At 44.9% G+C, this 19,883-nt stretch overlaps 1 protein-coding gene across 1 annotated transcript in view; it reads right to left on the reverse strand.

The window, feature by feature from the left end:
• The window catches only part of efna2a (ephrin-A2a), an 83,654-nt gene continuing 63,771 nt past the window's right edge, over nt 1-19,883 (reverse strand). Inside the window, exons 2-4 of the mRNA XM_053433935.1 lie at nt 6,921-7,213; nt 1,723-1,788; nt 1-119 (exon numbers count right to left, since the gene is read on the reverse strand). Of these exons, the coding sequence (XP_053289910.1) occupies nt 1-119; nt 1,723-1,788; nt 6,921-7,213 (478 nt within the window). The remainder of the gene's footprint in view (nt 120-1,722; nt 1,789-6,920; nt 7,214-19,883) is intronic.

Here is a 19,883-nt window from a genome sequence, read left to right on the forward strand (position 1 = left end):
TCACAGCCAGGAGGAGAGTCCCAGTGAGGCCAGAACAGCTAACAGGGCCACGCACCCTGGCCTCCAGCTCGGACCTCCATCAGTCAGGAAGGGCTCCGGAGAATCATATCCCGACCCATCTGAAACAGAGAGAAGAGGAGCACGAACAAAAGCTCTGAACTGAGAGGGACACGGAGAGACAAGACAATCTGAGAGCGGATGAACGGGGGGGGGAAGTGGATTTAGAGACAATGGGTAGACAGGCGAGACTGTCCAAGGGGGGGGTAGAGGGGGGGGGGGGGGGGGGCAGTGTGGAACGTTGAGCGACAAACTGGAGAAGTCTCACCCTTCAACAGCCGGGGAGAGGCTGAGGGAAGATGGCAGAGAAGGATGAGGAAAGAGGAAAGAGGGAGGAGGAGAGGACGGCAGCAACTGAGCTCTGCAGGGGGTTTAACCAACCTAATTACAGTTTAATCACAGAGACTCCGAATCTGGAGCAGCTGACACACACACACACACACACACACACACACACACACACACACACACACACACACACCACACGTGCAGCCCCCCACAGCTCGCCCGAGTGACAGTATTTCACAAAACGAGATGGAAGTTGCAATGTCAGACAGATTACTTTAACAGCACACAAAAAAAAAAAAAGAGAGAGAGAGCAGGATCTCAGAGAGGAGCCGCAGCAATGACAGAATAAAAGAACGTATGTTGTTTCAGTAATTATGGAGGAGGAGAGAATTTCCTTCCCCCTTAGCGAAAAAGAGATGGAATGATCTGAGCCTTGAAAGCTGCGAAGGCCGACTCTCATCCGTGTACGAGAGATCTTCAAAGCCGTGTCATTATCTGGGGAGACGTGTAACTACCCGGGTTTGATTCCTCAGTCTGGCTTCGGGGTCGAGGAAACCCACGAGGGCGTCTTTGGAAAAAGGCGCTCAGGTAGATTTTCAGGATAACGCAAGGTTAGCGTAATGCCTGCTGCAACCTGATCCCCCCCGGTGTCTGCCAATCCACCGTCTAGCTATTTCTGAAACGGGCAACTATCATTGGCCGACACGTCTGCTCTGGTGTCAGCGATCTGAAAGGAGCTATTTTCTAAAGAGTGTGTGTGTTACCAGGCCGCCTGCTGTTTGGTGGGGGAAGAAAAAAAAAAAGACCTGCTTCATCTTTTTACCACATGGCTGGTGCATGAGGCGGATTTCATAAAAAAAAAATATGAAGTGTCTAATATTAGATTAGGCTTCTTCTGTATGCGATTGGTTTATTATTGGATTGCTCTCTGGTTTCTCATGAGTAAATCGAGCTAATAGAGCGGCGCTGCGGCCTGCTAGCGTTTTCAGAGAGCACTTTCATCCCCTTCTCTCTTTACAAGGACAGAAGGTCTCCCTCACACCCAGAGCGACGTGATGTGATGTGATTTGATTTGATGTGATGTGCGTATGCCACTTTGTGCCTGGGCCTCTTCTCCGCGTCTGTGTGTGCGTGTTTGCGCCTGTGCATTCTTATGTGTGCGCCGGCATGTGTCAGAATGTGTGTGTGTGTCTGTGCAAAAGGTGTTAAAGTGTTGCCTGGCCGGCCTGTGAATCAGAGCAGAGACTGATGCCGGGGCATTCTATCAAGCCTCTTATCCCCCCCCTAATTTTACTTGATAGCCAATCTGGACCTCGTGTGCGTCGTTGAGTGTGTGTGTCTGTGCGGGTGTTGGTGTGTAGCTGGAGCGTGACTCACCTGGAGGTCTGACATACACCTTCAGCTTTAGACACGCCCGCCCCACATGGTTCGGGTGAGGAGACGCTGTGAGGAGAAAAAACAGAAGCAGAGAGATTGGACGAGGAGATTAGCCGAGAGAGATAAAGTGATTTGCGCCGCTGATTGCACTCGTGAAGTAATTGGGGACATTTAATAAAAGTTTGATAGTGTTCTGTCACTGAGGGCTGGAGGCTTATTATCAGGTGGTTAGCGGCTTGATGAGAGAGGAGAGATTGCTGCGGCCATGGCCTGATTAATCTGTTTGTGAACCCCCGTCGCAAAAAAACAAACCGAGGGGCCTCCCATCACTCCCATTCCTCTCTTTATAATAAATCCGGTCAACAAGAAATACAAATGAAACACATTTATTTGGTAATATGCAACTTATTAAGGTAGATTGGACTTTGGGAACCAAAACAAGACCTGAGCATCCATTATCCATCCACTAGCTGAGGCACTTAAGGGGAGCTGGAGCCAATCCCAGCTGACACTGGGTGACATGTGGGCTACACCCTGGACTCTGATTAGGGTTAGGGTTCGTTTTGGAATATGGCTAACCAGACACAAACAACCAATCACACTCAACAACATAATTTTGGGTGAAATCTCAGATTCATTGTCCTGCTGTAAACTCACTAGATCCCCGTATGCGTATTATTGCACAGCTGAAAATATTCTCCAACAGATGCTCTATTTACCTCTGTAGCAAGTTGTGTTTGCTAAAAGCTAGAGTTGCCAGCAGGTTCAGCAAATGTTAATCTAGATGCCACTCAGTAGATTCAGGGGACACCCTAGTCCCATGAATCCAATCGAGCGGCTTCAAATCTCACACACTCATAAATACCAGTTCCCCAAACGTGCCTGATTTCTTCCATTAAGATCCAAAAACTGGAAAAACTCCATCATCTCAAAATGTTATGGAAAGTGAGAAAAGTTTTTGGGATCTGCCCCCCCGATCCAGATCTTAATGGATTCTACAACATTCACCAAGTTTCGTTAAAATCTGTTGTTTTTGTGTAGTCGTGCTTACAATCTAAACAACAAACCAACAAACGGACAGGGGGCAACATTAGCTTCTTGGTGGAGGTATCAACCTATAGAAATTATAGATTTCTGAATATCTACATATGTCTTTGATAGGAACGAAGGAGCTTAGTGATTAGCCAGGTTTGGGCCTTTTGTATTGGATTTGTGAGTATTAACAAAGATCATCAAGAAGCCTTATCATTTAAATAACAATGCAGGACCCGGCTATATCAACTGTTATCCTTCCAAATTGTGTTTTAATTCACTTTGACTGATCTCAAATCAGTGTCACAGGCCGGTGGTCGAGCATCGTCCCCATTTTAGAAGCTCAGAGACGTCTTTGACGCTGACCTCTTTTCCTCTGACACAGATACGTGCAGACATCTCTTCTCCTTCACTGAGCAATTGTTAGCGCAAAGTGAAACACACAAAATTGTAATCAAGTCTGTAGAAATATGTCATGGCTGGTTAATCAGGAGTGTAAAGGAAGGGCAGTATTTACGCTGGATAACTTTACTCCAGCCTATTAGTTTGTCGATGTAATTTATTGCTTCAAGCATTTGGATATATTATATTTTTAAATTTTTTTATAATGTGCTTTTAAGTTCTTAATAAACCAGTGGTCCCAAGCTACCTCCCGTAAACATACTAGGCACTTCAGGCAGTGTAAACAGGTCTGTGAGGGATGAGCCCACATACTGGGATCCGGTCACACTCCCATTCAGACCTCAGGGAAATAAGCCGCTCTCCAATCGACCTGACTCGAATGACTTTTGGAAACGGGGAATGAAATCCATGCAAATTCCTCACGGCCGCGGCACCGACCTTCTCGCGTTGAGGTGACGGTGCTAACCACTCAGCCACCATGCTCTCCCCCCCCCCCCCCCCCCCCCCCCCCGGTCTGAATCCCTCAGAAATGTTAAAAAGTGACTGTAGTTCAAAACATCAAAGTGCAGTGAATGAAACTGAATCTGGGTTTTTAGTCGCACTTCCCTCTGATGTGAAATAGAAGTGCAGACCTCAGAGGTGACGGGTGACCAGCACTACACACACGTATATGTGCGGATTGTGTTGAGGAATATGCGCACAAACCCTGATGGGTTGCGGCAGCGTGTGTGGAGACCTTCTGGCCTTCTCCCTTGAGGAAGTCCGCATCAGCCAGAGCCCACGGTGACCCGCAAGAGGGCCATCATCAAGATCCGCCGAGCACAGGAAATAAATCCGACCCTTCTCTTGCCCTCTCCTCCCTCTCTCTCTGCCCACAGCTCCTCCCTCCATCCTTCCCTCTGCCCTTCACCTCCTTTACCCTTTCATGGCTTCTCTCTAGCCCACTTCCTTTGCCTCCAATTTCTTCAAATCCTCCACCTTCCCTCCTGACAGCGTGCAGAGAGATTGTTTTGTGGTTCTCTATCCCGCTGCACCCCTTTGTTTTTGGCTTCCCCACTGTTTGACTGGGAAATGGCCACACTGGGAGAGAAAGAGAGGTGGACAGATACCCCCTTTTCCTTTCCCTCCCCTCTTCTTCTCTCTGTGACCTCAAACAATTTTCACTTTTGTCTTCTTCTTTTTTCTCAAAAGTCTTATCAGCTCTTGCAGTGCCTCTTGTTCCCAGCACATCCACAGTCCCCCCCCCCAGAAACCCATTGGAAACCACTCAACCTCATCAGATGGCAGCTGGGAGAAGTAAGAGGTGGAGCCGACCTGTGAACATGTCAACCACATGACAAACACACACGTCGACGTGCACACACAGGCACACACAGGCACACACACAGGGACACACACACATACACACAGGCACACAGGTCCGGCCACAAATCAGCATCAAAGATTTATGTGTTTTACTCTGTAGAATATCTGTAGAGAGCGCACACACACACACACACACACAAAAAAACACACACACACACACACAAACACACACACACACACACACACAAACACACATACACACACATACAAACACACACACACACACACAAACACACACACTCACAAACACACACTCATTGGAATGGCCGGGTGGTTAAAAATGTCCCATGCAGTCATTACACATCAATACTGACCTGTTCATGTGTGGATGACTCTGTGTGTGTGTGTGTGTGTGTGTGTGTGTGTGTGTGTGTGTGTGTGTTATGTTGATGTGAGAAACAGCGAGAGACAAAAATGTGTGTGCGCTTGTCACTCAAGATGATGGACATGGCCTTTCATGGACTCACAATTGCCTGACAACTGACCCCGCAACCAGCCCTACCCCCCACAACACACACACACACACACACACACTCACACACACACACACTCAAGCCTTGCGGAATACACACAACCCTCAGGGGTCCCAGAGACACATTACTATAGTCAGCAACTATACAACTCTGGAGGGGCCCTGTCCATCCTTACATGAGACCGAAAACAAAAGAGTGTGAGTTTGTGCGTGTGTGTGTGTACCGACTGGGAAAGTACACAAGGACATTAGGGCGACTGCAGTCTCCATCTATTTAGTTCTACTTGACATCGACAGACAAAAAATATATTTGCAGTACTTGGTATCATTTCGTCTTATTTTTGACAAATAGTTTTGCTTTCTATCTCATCATCTGTAAAAACAATAAAGTACTGTTGTGTGTTACGATTTGATTTGCCAGATATTACATTCAAGAGTAATATTACAAAGTAAATTTGAATTCAAACATGTGTCAGTATGGAGATACATGACATCTTTAAGGCCAGAGTCTGTGTCCAAGGACAAATCACTGTCAGTCAAAGAAATATGTTGCACCTGCATGACGACCTTAGACTGGGAGACTGAGACCCTCATCCCATTATGGGTCATGGTGGGAACGCTTCATCTCCCACTGAAGAGGTTAAGGTCGGTTTTCAGAGTGTGGAGCCGCACCTCAGGGATAAATGAGGCGACCTGCGTAGAGGCAGACATGCTCCTCGATGTCTTTTAGAGGAGACGTCTTAAAGAATTACTGTTGACAAGCAGCATTTGATATGAAAGTAAATAAATAATCAATCTTTGCATTATTCCTGGGAAAACAGTGAAAATGCTGAATATCTCGCAATGTGAAAGACGATTAAAAACAACTCCTGGATCCGAACCAATTCCTCTCTTCCTTCCACAAAAGTTTTTTGAACATCTGTTGAGTTGTTTTTGTGTAATCTGAAATGGACAGGGATGAAAACATGTCCTCCATGGTGGAGGTAATAGCTTTGACCATTGGGTAGACACAACAGTTACAGCTTTAGAGTAAGTCAAATAGATTTAACCTTTCAAAGTTACATCTGAAACATTATTGACTCTACAAAGTAGTTAATGCTAAGTTTGCCACCCTGCATCTTCTCCCTTCTCGCCACAAAATCAACACAATCGATCATTTGTTCCTTTGCAGACATTTCCCCGGCTGCTCTGTGAATCCAAACAGGAAGTCATCACGTATGAAGTTTAAAAAAGTGTCTGTTTTCCGAGCAGCGGCCGGGAAAAGTTTGGGCATCGACAGCAAAGCTTTTCAAAGTCAATTTAATGTGCATTTCTCTGATAACCCAGTGATCTCGCAGTAAACTGTTCGGATGCAGTAAATCTATCCCCCCCCCCATCTGGCAGCTGAAAACAATGTTTAAGAGTAATTTGAAGAAACTATTTGTCTCATGCCCGGCGGGGGAATGATAGCGTTTTGACTCTGTTCAGGAAAACAGTCCCAGGGGGCGAAGCCCATCTGTGATACTAATACATCACTTGTTGATGTGAGGAGAAACATCAATACAGCTAATATAAAAATGATTACAAACTACGCCTGGTGACATTTTTACCACTTTGCTGAGCACACCACTTACACTCTCCACAGAAGCAGAGAGATACATCAAGAAATAAGGAGAGTGAGCGAGTGCGGGGGGGGGGGTTATGCTCGCCTGTGGCTGTGCGAGCAACATGGCGGCATGGCTGTGTTTGAGAACTCTCTCAATCAGCTTCCGTTGATTGCATATTTACACGTGGCTTACAAATGCATATTGAACAGGAGGTTGGATTACATGCAAACACGAACACACTCACACTTACGTGCACACAACAAACAGACAAACACCCTTTTTACCTGCACACACACACACACACACATATAAGGAGTAACAGTGCCAGGCTGATAACCTACAGATGTAGTAGTACTCATGTCCGGGCCTGAACTCAAAGCCCAGGGAGAAGGGGGTGAAGAGCTGGAACTTCTCTGAGAAGCGCAGGGGTCCATCAGGACCGCTGGGACGGTTGCACTCCCAGCGCTTGAAGCCACGCATCCTGTGCTGGCAGGAAGTGTAGCCCTCGTGGTTGACCATGAAGAGGATGTAGCGCTCCATGCGCCCGTGGGACGGAGGACCCTCATAGTAAGGACAGTAGATGTCCAGGTAGTCATTGATGTTCACTGCCACCCTGTACTCTCCGTGCCAGAACCTGCAAGACACAAAGGAACGGATATTAAAGTTTCCTCAAGAAATGAACAGGGTAAGGAATATGCATTTAATCAGTGGGCAGACGTCCGTGTGACAACAGTTTAGTTTAAAAATACATCTCTGCAAAACCATGAATATTTACAACCTATATCGAGTTTCTGAATGATTGCACGGCGAAAGGAAAACTGCGGCGAGGGTCCGTTTAGTGCAATCACGCTGTGCACGGCAATCAAATGAAATATTATGACTGCTGTTTGGACATTTCTGTGTTTGCACATCTCCACAGGAGACTGAGAGGTCACAGGGAGCTACACAACTGCAGCCCTGAGACATTCAACGCATTGTTTCCAAGCACAATTCCAATGTTTTATTATAGAGGGTAATGGCAGTGCATAGAAAAAACATAGAACAGGGTGTTTTGTACGACTAATTTAATAAAATAGGATTTATCTTTGTCAGCTATGCATCATGGGAAAGGTTCCTATGTTAGAGAGCCAGTCTTCCTTCCTGTCAGAGCTCCTCAATGAGCCGACTCCTCTGACACTCAGGAGAAGTGGGTCATGTGATGGAGGAGGTCACACATTATTATCCCATCGCCTAAAGCAGTGTATACAGGCAGCTGTGGTAAGAGTCCACTTAGTTCCGTACACATCCCAGATCACTGGGGTCGGTGTGATGAATAGAAGTGGGTCAGGGGTTAGTGAAGAAGACGAGCAGTGCATAGAAACACATTGTGGACGGGAAGTGCAGTGGAGGAATTTGCAGTTTTCCTTCCTTCTTCCTCCTTCTGGCAGCGAGTCAAGGATCATGTGCAGGTAACATATGGAGAAACATAAGTTGGCATCTCCGCCCGTCTCCTTTCAAAAGCCTCTGCTAGTTATGATATATTACAACCATATGGCTGCATGCTTTCCCCCACATAATACAAGCTCTCTTTAGGTTTATGGTTTTTGTGCCAATGCTGCTCGTGTGCTCGGGAAGCGGGACTCGTGTTTACAATCTCGAAGTCGCTGGAGTGAGACGCTCTCTCTCTCCCTAAAGGATGAGACCTGTGATATTCTATATTTTTCGTCATTGCCAACAAATGCCATTAAAAGATAAAGAGCTGAAAAAGCCAACTGTGTGTTATGATTGAACTTTTCAACTCCTCTAGCCTGTCTGTGAACCCCCGCCTCAGGCCCGCCGGCGCCTTCTGAGAACATAAATGTCTAAAAATGGGTCATGAACACCTACTCGCATTTTTTAAGAGAGTCTAAATCCTCCTCTAAAACAGCTTGATACTGTTTTTCTTCCCTCTTTTGCAGAAATTAGTCAAACAGGACTGCGGTGCATTAGTTAGAGAGTGTCTCTACCAATGCACTGGTGCATATTTGATGCTCTTGTGAGTATTTCTCCGCAGCAGGATGGTGAATCTGAGCTCAACTCACAGCGTCAGTGTTTATGGTTATGAAGAAACATTTCAGCTCACTGACAGTTTGGAACAGAAAATGGAGCTTTGTGACACAGACGACTAATCCCCACCCGGCTGTGGATGAAATACTTAAAAGTATAGAGAACATCACGAGACGTATTCATAAAACAGTCTTAGCTTAATATACTAAAGAATATAAAGTTTACAGCCACAAAATGAATCAGCATCTTTAAAGTATTTAATACTTCAGATGTTTTATTTAAGGCGCTCCTAAAATGTCTCCAACGAACCACAGTGATTTTGATATTCACGTTTCACTTTGAATATTCTTCACTAAACACTTTAAAGCAGAGGTCTTCAACAGGGGGTCCGCGACCCCTAGGGGGTCCGCAGAGGTACTGCAGGGGGAGTCGCTAAATGATTGGTTGATTCGAGAAATGTTAAATGTTTTTAAATACATATTAACATGCATCCAACATATTGAGAGGCTGATTTGACCCTCTGCCTGACAACCTCCATCCGTCCAAGGTTAGATAAGTTGTGTGCTACCCATCAGGGTCTGACATTTCACTAATATGGAAGTATGTGTTCCATCCACAGATGGCTTGAGGATTCACTGTCTCTTCTACATGTCCGTTAAAATAAAAAAAGAATCTGTAATTACTTTAATAACTCAGTGTTGTATGCAAGATGTTTCTTTAGAAATGGCAGTGGCATGACCACCCTGTACCTAGCACATGTTTGAATTAAAAACATGAATATATGAACCCGTATTATATTTGAATAGCTTAGTATTGAATGCACAATAACAGGGTAGCTATGTTTATATATGGCACTAGGCCCAGTTTAATATAAAACAACATTTTATACAATATATAAAGTAGGGGGTCCCTGCTCCATCTCTCCACCAGTTTGGGGGTCCTCATTGAAGACCCCTGCTTTAAAGGATGTTTTAAATTCAACTGTGTGATATGTGCATGCGTCTGATTCTGCAGCGATCACTTCCTCTGGCATTTGTCGCGATCGTCACCCGTCACCATATGGCCACGATCAATTTGATTTCAAATGTACCACATCGAAAAGCGTTTAAAATTCAGCTGCTGCACGTTATCAAATCTTGTTTCTCCGAGCTCGGTAAATTTTGAGACGCAGGAAGATGGCTGCAATCAAATGAGCATAAACAAAGCCAGTTGTCTCGTCGTCTCAGATGGCGTGCCCGCACACAGACGCCTTCTTTAAACAAATTCATCATTTTCCTCCTCACCTTGGCAGTAATTGATTGCCTCGAATGAAAACATTTCGGTCTAAGCACTTTTGGTTAGCGGGATATTTAGCTTTGGGACAAATTATCCCAATAACGCCAGTCCTATCTATCTCCCAGAGGGCAAATCAGGAAGTGAGTTAGATGTAATGAGTGCCTTCATGCTTCGGTGCCCTATCAGAGCGAGTTTCGCAGGTTCTAAAGGGATCCTTGAGCAGATCATTTAGATGCATTGATCCACTGGGGAGCTCCTCTCGGCTCGCTCTGCTCCCAATCAACTCTGATTAACAACTAAAGGGGAGACGCAGAGAGGGAGAGAGAGAGGAACAGAGGGAGAGATGCACGGAATGAGGATAAAAGGAGTGATAGGAAAGAACAGAGGGAGTGAGACAAAGAGAGGAATGGTAGGGGAAAAGTGGAAATACGTGCAGACTGAGGACAAAAGTAAGGGAGAGGCAGAGAGTGGAGGAGGGGGGGGGGGGGGGGGGGGTAATGAGACTGCATGAAATTTGGGATAGAAAAAGTCAGAAATAAGCAAAAATGCAGAGGAAGAAAGAGGAAGAGGAGGAGGAGGAGGAGGAGGAGGAGGAGGAGGAGGAGGAGGAGGCCAGCTGGAGGAAGAGCAGATGGAAGAGGAGTTTTCCATCTTTCTTTTTTAATTTGTACGATTGTGGGTTTCCATCCGAGACAAATGTGCTTTGCCTATTGATTGTGCACTGATACATTTATGGATGACTACCGTCTGAGCGTTAGCACTTTGGGCATCCACTATGTGTGTACGTGTGTGTTTGTGTGCTTGGATGGAAATGTGTGTGTGTGTATGTGTGTGTGTGTGTCTGTGTGTGTGTATGTGTGTGTGTGTGTGGGGGGGGGGGGGGGGGGGGTTGAAACAGGTCTTGATGAGTGAGGATGCTCAATCTAAGAAAGGGCTAATGTGCCAGGATATATTAAGTTGTATTAAGCTACTCAGAACAGAACATGTTGGAGTGTGTGTGTGCGTGTGTGTGTGAAGTCATACGTGTATGAGTGTGTGTGTGTGTGTGTGAAGTCATACTTGGATGAGAGTGTGTGTCCCTGCATCGCTGCCTCTAAGGCTGTGTGTCATCTGGAATTTAACACACACACTGCACTGGCCAAAAAAGACATGAGAATGCACTCTCACTTACGTCATGTATCTTCCTCACAGAACTTGTGTGTGTGTGTGTGTGTGTATGTGTGTGGGTGTGTGTTAGTTTGTGTGTGTGTGTATGAGTGAGGTGTGTGGGTGTCACTGCCGCAGGTATTGGTGTGTCTTTCTTTCTAACGCCGCTCCAACTCTGAGCAACTGTGTTTATATAATATTTATTTATTTAACTAATTTCCAACAGCTAATACTTTATGAAAGAAAGTTTAATATGAATAAATTATGTTTTCTATCAACACAGTGAGGTCAAGACGTTAATTTCCCTAGTTTGTAAACTCTAATGATGTTGTGACTAAACTTGTCGGTAACATGTTTTCAGACTATTTATTATTTAGACTCTAATTTAGTAGCTATTTAACTTCTATGAATTTTTAGGCACTCACAACATCTGGTTAACATTAAAGAGTGTATATAAAGTCTGGTTTAATCCAGAAAAAGTTTGCAGTAATTTCAGACACAACATGTTTATTTATATAAAGCCATCACTAAGTGCTTGTGTTGCCTGGACCTAACGACCGGTGGGACCAGGGATGCATCTGGCGTGAAGGTCAGGCTCTTTGTACCATTCACCCACAACCTCGTCCACACAACTCTATTAACTTAAGAGTAATTTAACATATTAACTTCTCAACCTGGTGCAGTGAGACAGTGCAAGTTTACTTTTGGGTTCCACCTGAGGTCTTTAAAGTCCTTGCACCCAAATACCTCACAGATTGACTGACCTGGTGATGCTGCTCCCAGGTCGACCCTTGTTAGTCAGGCTGACCGGGCCTATGCTGTCAATTAAACTTCAACAGACTGATTCTGAAGCATCTTTTAAATCCCTTCTTAAAACTTTTCCCTCTATGAAAGCTTTGACAGATAATTTGCACAGGCTGTGGTTTACATGGACTAATCCTATTTATCTATTAATATAATTCCATCTTCTCTATTGTTCTGTTTCCTCTGCTCATGTTCCATTGTTTTGTGGTTGTTTCTTCTTTTTAAAAGACTTTGCATCATTGCTATGAAAAGTGCTATAAATACATAAAGTTTATTATTATGATTATCGGGTGTGTCAGTGCACTGTGAAATCAGTGGTGGGTGTGGTCAGGGGTGAAAACTAGTGAAACAAGGCTTTTGGGTCTGGACTCATGTTGCAAGACATTAAAAGACGAATATCATTGTATGAAAAGTTTGTTAGAACCCGACACCTTCAGCCTTCAGGTTGCTAGATCAGGATATTTGGTTCCTGCAGCCGAAAGTATTGTTTAAAACTGATGAGAGGCAGGAAGCAGACAGAGGAGAGAGAGACTCATCCTAAATACATAGTGGTTCCCAGTGCAGGACTCATATTCCCAGTCTTCTACCCTTTAAGTGTCATTTTCTTGATAATGTCAAAATTTACGACAGCGCATGAATAATTTCCCTGCTTTTAATTTAAGATGTGTGTGTGTGTGTGTGTGTGTGTGTGTGTGTGTGTGTGTGTGTGTGTGTGTTTGTGTGAGAAATCCTCCTATTCTCGAAGCATTGGTTCAACCTTTAAAAAAAAACACACACTGGAGGAATCTGCCTCCGACCCAAATACAGTCAAGGTGAACGGAATTTCATTAGTGTCACACACACACTGTCAAATGTTGTCGTCGGGACAATTTCTTATGCAGGAAGTTGCTCCGCCGACGAAATGTCTGCACAGTGAAGTCGCTGGATTATCCAGTGGGAGTTCCATGAAAGTCACATTGCTGTTATTTCAATGTTATCGGGAGGCATCTTCAATTTTAGACAAATGCAGAAGGAAAACAACTAAAATATCTACGTGATAAATAAACTTCACAGTGTTGCACCAGAATACGAGTGGGTTAGTGTTAGGATTTGGAATCTCACCCTTGTTCACTCATTCCCTTTACAGCGGACGCTCAGCAGTGAAACGCATTGTGCATTGTGGGTATTGTTGCCGACTGCAGAAACCGTGACCTCTGTGGTTTTTGTCCCATTGTTGAATTTTTGAGGGGCACTGTTTGGTGGAAACTTTCACACACTCAGAATTCAGACACTTGAACAAAATGGCAGAGGCACAATATGATAAATAGGGAGTGATTTGTACGCACTCCTTCTTTTTCATTGTAGTTGTTTTGTTGATATACGTTTGCTGGAAACAGCCATTAACCTATTGTATTTACCCTTTATACCAGTAAGACCTGAGCAAATTCAATTCATTCCTTGTGGCCTTGGCAGCGTGGTCCATTTGCTAGCTGACCATTAGCGAGCTGATTCCTTCAGAGAGCTTTACTGTCCCTCTTCAATAAGTTTTTATTGCACAAAGTGGTTTACAAGGATGAACCAAACAATATGAGGACAGCAGAGAGAAAACATTTAAAGTTCTATCGTCTATCTTGCAGGTTTGTTATGTTCAGGTAGCTACAGCACGGCTTTGTTACCAAAGTTTTGTAATGGCCTTCTACTGTCTCAAACTATTTCACTATGTCTAACTTCAGTGACTTAGAGTTGTGGTTTCAAAAAAGAAAATATACGACAAAATGCAACACACATGAAGAACGACTGCACAAATGTTCACTACAAATGTTTGTATTTGTCAACAAACAACATCTTCCTTCAAAACTGATCCCATCCTTATAATTTGACGGATCATAAAGTACAGTAATATAAAACTATACACATAGAGCCTCTCAGGTAGTTTACTATAAACTAGAATATTCCCTTTATCCCTTGACTCATTCTGCACCACCAGGACAAGAGTCCATATTTTTCAGGTGATAAAACTTGATTATCTTTCGTTTCCAGTGAGAAATAGCTTTCTGTATCTCTGGGGTATTGACAGTCAATATCATTTTCACACCTGAATCTGCCCAAAGTAGGAAAAACTTGACGATTAGGTTCAGAATGCAAAAGAAGGACGGACGTTCAAAACTTTCTGCTCTCAGAACTTTGTCGCGTCTCCATGGAAAAGTCTCTAAAACACTAGTGTTGTTGAAGTGCATGTTTGTTTCAGCCATTTCTTTATTTAACACCGTCTCTGCAATGTGATACGATGGCTCGCCTCGTTCTTTAATCCCCCCCGATGTCTCTCAGATTCTCCTCACTCGTTCCCTGGGATTGAATTGTCTGCTGAGGTTAGCCAGATGCGGCTGAAGCACTCTGCCTCTCGGCTGCTGGCTCTCATCTGGCTCGCACCCCAATCAGCGCTGAAGAGCCGGTGTTAAAAGGTTTTTGTGGTATTGTGTGTGTGTGTGTGTGTGTGTGTGTGTGTGTGTGTGTGTGCACGTCCGGGTTGAAAAGCAGCTAGAAATGGAGGAGTTCAAAAGTTGAAATGAAAGATTAAGAGAGGAGAGTGTGTGTGTGTGTATAGCGAGTGTGTGTTTGTGCTGCATTAACGCACTGTAGATGTAGAAGTATTTGTGCGTACAGTTAAAAGTGTGTGTAGTGGGTCTCTCTTTAGTATTCAGGCCCCACTGAGTCATCAACAGCATCTTTCAACGTGGTCCTGATCAAAGCCTCCAGGAGCCTGATGACGGAGAAGCCTCGGATGTTTACCTGCTTGTGTCCTAAACACCGGATCAGCGAACAAACATCAAAGGACGCTCTCTCCCTCCATTCTCTCTCTTTCTCCCTCTATGTCGCCCTCCTCTCTCCCTCCATGCATAACTTCCTCCTTTTTCTCCAGCCTCACTTGATCTCCCTCCGTGGCACTTGGTAATGCCGTGTGCATCCAGCAGGGTGAAACCCCGGGTACACGGGGATGTCAGTCAGAGAGAGAGTCGCCTCCAAGTCACCGTCCAGGTTTTTTCTCACAGAGATGGGTCAAGTGAAACAGGAGATGCTCTCCACAGCCACGTTTGCAATAAACCAGGCTACAGCCCATTTAGTGGTCAGGTGGGCGACATCATGTTTCTTTTTAACGTGTATGGTAACAAATTGGGGGAAATGGGTAAGTTAGCTTTTTGTGACCTTAGATGAAAACACTGCATATTTGAATTTTTAGCTAGCTTGTGGGAGACGGTGAATAGAAAGACTGCAAGTAGGCTAATGTGGATATACACAATCCAGATTTAAAATATAATCAAAAAGCAAATGTGTTATAAGAAGGAAAATGCGCTCAACACAGAGTATTTTGTCGAGAAACACCGAATGTGACCTTTGACTTAGAATCCAAGGTAAAGGAAAAGAAAGACACACATTCGAGTTGACCAGGGAAATCAAAGTTCTCCTTCTGTTGGAGGAAACTTAAAACTAAGTTTGTTCTCTTTATTCAACACATCACTCCACTTTCTTCAGAAGAGGAGTCAAGAAGAAACGTCAGATGACTCAGATGTGGATTAACTTTCTAGTTTGAAACATCTGATTCATCTCCGCTCTCCCAGTTCCAAGGCTAAACGTTGGGAAGATTCAAGTTTGTTTGCATTGGGCCCAGTGGGCGATCCCTTTGTGTGCTGGGTTTATCATCATCCTCTTATTTACAGTAACAAACTCCCACAACGATCACCTATCCGTGCTGGGGCTGCTGGCCAAGTGGAAATGTGGAGCCTTTGAAATGAACAGATTTCCAGTTCCTCCTCTGAAATGTGCACAATTTCACCTTGTTTGGCTTTTTGGCAGGAAGTCACCACAGCTTCCTGACGTGTGTGTGTGTGTGTGTTTCTAAGTATCCTGTGTCTCACTCTGTAGCTTCAGTCACTCTCAGTGTCTCTTCAATCGACTCCACATTACTCCCGGCTTCTATCTCTCCGTCTTCAATCTGTCTTTAGCTCCTCTCCTCTCTCCTCTCTCACCTCAGCTTCATTTCCTCGCTCTCCTTCCCCCTGTTCTTCTCCTCCCACTTCCCCTCCAGGTGTCTTCTGACATCGTGATGCTGTTTCCTCTTTGCAGTCGTTTTTGCTTCTCTTCCCTTCTCTGTTTTTCTCGTCCTTGATCTCGTCTCTGTCTTAACCCCCCCTCCCCCCTCCCCCCCTCTTCCTTTGAACGTATTTTTATCCCCCCCATCAAGCCTCATGCTCTCTTCTCATTTTTTTTTTATGTTAAAAATGACATCCCTCCTCCCCATCGATACACACACACATGCACACACACTCACACACACACACACACACACACACACTCACACATCTTCCTCTTGCTAAGTCTCTTTAGATGCTTTTCTCTCAGCATGAGGTTTTCTTTTCTCTGGCTGTCGTCTCTCCCCATGATTCCCACTGAATCGCTGCCGATGCCTTCAGAATGTGGGGCAAAGTAAATAGGTTCCCGCCTTCTACACAAACACACACTGAGACACACACCTGCATGTAACACACCAGGGCACACGCACACATTTTGACACATATATCAAATCCATACATGAACACATGCGGTGCAATGTATACCCTCGTTAAGATGTGTTTAATTATGTGTATCAGCTCCTCCAACGTTCTACGTAAACACAACAAACAGAAAAAGGTAACACACGTGTGTTGTTCTGTACGTCTGCAACACAGCATGACAAACAAACCATCAAAACCACACCACACGCTCACATTTGCCAACGCTCAAGTTGTGTGGCGGTGACAAGCTCCACATCTGTCACTCGGCATAATGTAGCCCATGGATCAGCGCGGTGACATTCAGCACATCTGAAAGGTTATTATGTTTTTTTCGTCAAGACGGGAAACATGGAGCCCCCCCGCGGACTCGCCGCCGCCTGCGCCAACGCCTGGCAAACTCATGCACACAAACAACACACACAAACAAACTGTCAGACACAAACATGCTCCCAACCCGACACCCACAGACCGAATTAACATAACAAACCTTGATGGAACCCACCACCCCCCCCCGGAAGGGTAATTGGCACCTTGGTGTTGTGGAAGCTAAGGCGTGCCGACGAAAAGTAGAAGACGGTAAAGACCCCAAAAAACAAGACGGATAGAGTGACACAGCCGGTGATGGACGGACAAGAAGGACAAGTTAGTCAGACAGACAGGATGAGAGGCCGGGCCCACGTGCTGCGTCTGACAGGCTGACAGACAGGCTGACAGACAGGCTGACAGACAGGCTGCATGATGGGCCGCTATCAGCCGGCTTGTTTTCTGAGGGCCGGCGTAAAGAGCGACGGGCCGTATCGGTATCGACGAGGTTTGTCCCCGAAGCCGAGTGAGAAGGAGCTGATGGCTGATGTCCAAGTGAGATCCCTCAGCACGGGGACAAGGGAGGATTTGTGTCAGCCCCCCCCCCCCCCCCCCCCCGACCTACCGCAGAAATGTCTCGAAGCCGCCGAGTCAATGTTTAAAGAGGAGGATGATTTATTTTTCAATCTATCAATACTCTTCAGATTTTATCATTCGGTTTCATGACTTTATTTCTGACATACTTTTTGGCTGTAAATCAACATGGCCACCGAGAGTTTGTCAAGGGAAAGAAAAAGTTTCTTTCTTTTGGAAAGTTTCACTCTCATATTTCCATAAAACCTCCAGCGGATATTTTACCAACAACTTTAACAAGTGACTGAGCCGAACCATATTTATGATACAAGATACCAGCGACAGAGTGAGTCTGCCATTTTGTAGCGGGGTCCCAATGTTCATTAAAGTTTTTTACACCCTTTAAAGTGCAATCATTGTTTCCCATAATGCACCATGAAAAATAGCGTCCAACCACTATATAATCTATATAATATAATATAATATAGAAGTATCTATATGGTGCAGTACGGGAATAGTGAGTGAGTGATTTCAGACAAAGACTGTTTCAAGTCTCATCAGGACAAACAGGAGGATTCTTCTCCTGATTCAAACGCAAGCACATGAAAAAAAGTCCACTTTATTATTTATTATGGAAATTAATATAAGTTAATTGCATTTTTCCCTGTTTTGTGGTATTTTGATGATGAATGTTTTCTCTGTTCTCGTCTTGCACTTGCAGATTTGCTGTAGAAAAATCAAGGGTCTATTGGTTCTTCTGTTCGTTCTATGATTGACAGTCTGACAGATTAACCGATGGAGTGATTGACAGGGTGACAACACCATCACGTATAACTGACTGGCCCACTGACTGACTGGCTCATTTACTGACCACCTGACTGACTGCTAATCTTACACATGAACAAACTGGCCGGGTGTCAAGCCGACCGACTGACTGACTGACTTACTGACCGACTGACTGACTGACTGACTGACTGACTGACTGAGAAGAAGAGAGTCTTCATCCAAATCCAAGCGGGTTGATCCAGATTGACGAGGTGAAATAATCCATGTATTCATAATGGAATAAATAAATAATCCACGTGGTTTTGGGTCGGGGTGCTGGAGCCTCGTGTGGGTTTGGAGTCACAGAGGGCAGAGGGAGCGACCGGGGGAGAAGCTGCTCTATAGATTGCTTTGCAGCATCTCTAACGAGTAATTAAACACTTGAATGGAGTCCAATTAAGATACACACTGTATTTGCCGGCACAGCCACAAACACAGCGCTCACACACACACACGCACACATCCACACAAGTAAACATTAGCATGTAAATCAAAGACAGACATATGGAAGCATGTGCTCTCATACTAGCACTCGTCCACACACACACACACACACACACACACACACAGTCAGATGGTGCCATATGTGCTAAATGCTGGACGTGGTTCTGGATGCACGGAGTGAAGGTCAACGACTTCTCCTCCTCTCTCCCCCCCCTCTCTGCCTCCATCTCTCCGGGCTCATCTCCATCACTCGCCCTCCTCAGCGTTCCCTCTCCTGCTTCGCCCATTTCTTTTGCCGTCAATCTCTCTTTCTGTCACTCACTTGCAATTCAATTCCATTGCCGATTGCCAAGGTGCAAAAGAACCCGAAAAACTAAACCTACAACTAACAGATTCCGAGCTGAGATTGTCTTCACCAGAGAAAAGACAGCACTGTTGGTGTTTCCGAAGCTATCGGACGGGCGGCTCTGCCAGAGTTTACAGAAAGTAAGTAAATTGTTGGCAGCAGCCCCAAGAAACATATGGTAGTGACAGGGGGGGGGGTTCAAATGCTATTTGATGATCCGACAAACTACTTAGCATACCGTTTCCCTTATAGCACTGGAAAACCTCCCAAGGAGAAGTGTAGGTGGAAGCTTGACTTTCTAACCACCTCCTGCTAACAGTCAGTATTTGGTCGTCACATATTTAACCAAGTTAAACAAAAACAAAAAAGGATCTTAACTCCCCAACGTAAACAGTTCGGTGGGTTTAACCATGAGCACAATACTTTTTAGTTGCAGTGCAATCGCTAAAACCTTAACCCCTCAAACAAAAACCATGCTTTAATACATTTTCCTTTAAACAGCCTGGATCTCCCATGTTTTTCCCAATGCATGATCTCAATATTTGGGGAGCTGTATCTCGTAAATTGCAATAACACCAGGAGGATTTGGCTTCTTAGCTGGAATCAGAAAGCTGCCTTCTCTCTGTCTTTCTGTATTCCTGTCTCCCACTCACCACATCCTGGAGTAATCCCACTGCACCCAGAACCGGCCCAATCCCCTTTTTTTCTCATCTTCTCATCTTCTTCCCTGCCACTGATCTCCCCAAATTCCACCGCCTCCGCCCCTTTTCTTCTTCTTCTCCTTCTTCTCTCTCTTCTCTGCCTCTCTCAAAATTCTCTCCTCTGCAAACGTTACATCTCCAAACTATACCCTCTTCACCAAAAGATTATTCTCCGGGCTTGTACCCCGGCTTGGTGAGATAATGAACGCTTTGTAGAATCATGCTCAGGAAAGTTCGCACAGGCAAACTTTCATGTGAGGATCTTTTAAACTCGAAGTAGAGCCTCACGGTTATTTGCCTGATCCAACCAGTGAAGTCACAGTTTATATCCAC

This window comes from Pleuronectes platessa, chromosome 11, assembly GCF_947347685.1.
Source record: "Pleuronectes platessa chromosome 11, fPlePla1.1, whole genome shotgun sequence".
NCBI classification, from domain to species: domain Eukaryota; kingdom Metazoa; phylum Chordata; class Actinopteri; order Pleuronectiformes; family Pleuronectidae; genus Pleuronectes; species Pleuronectes platessa.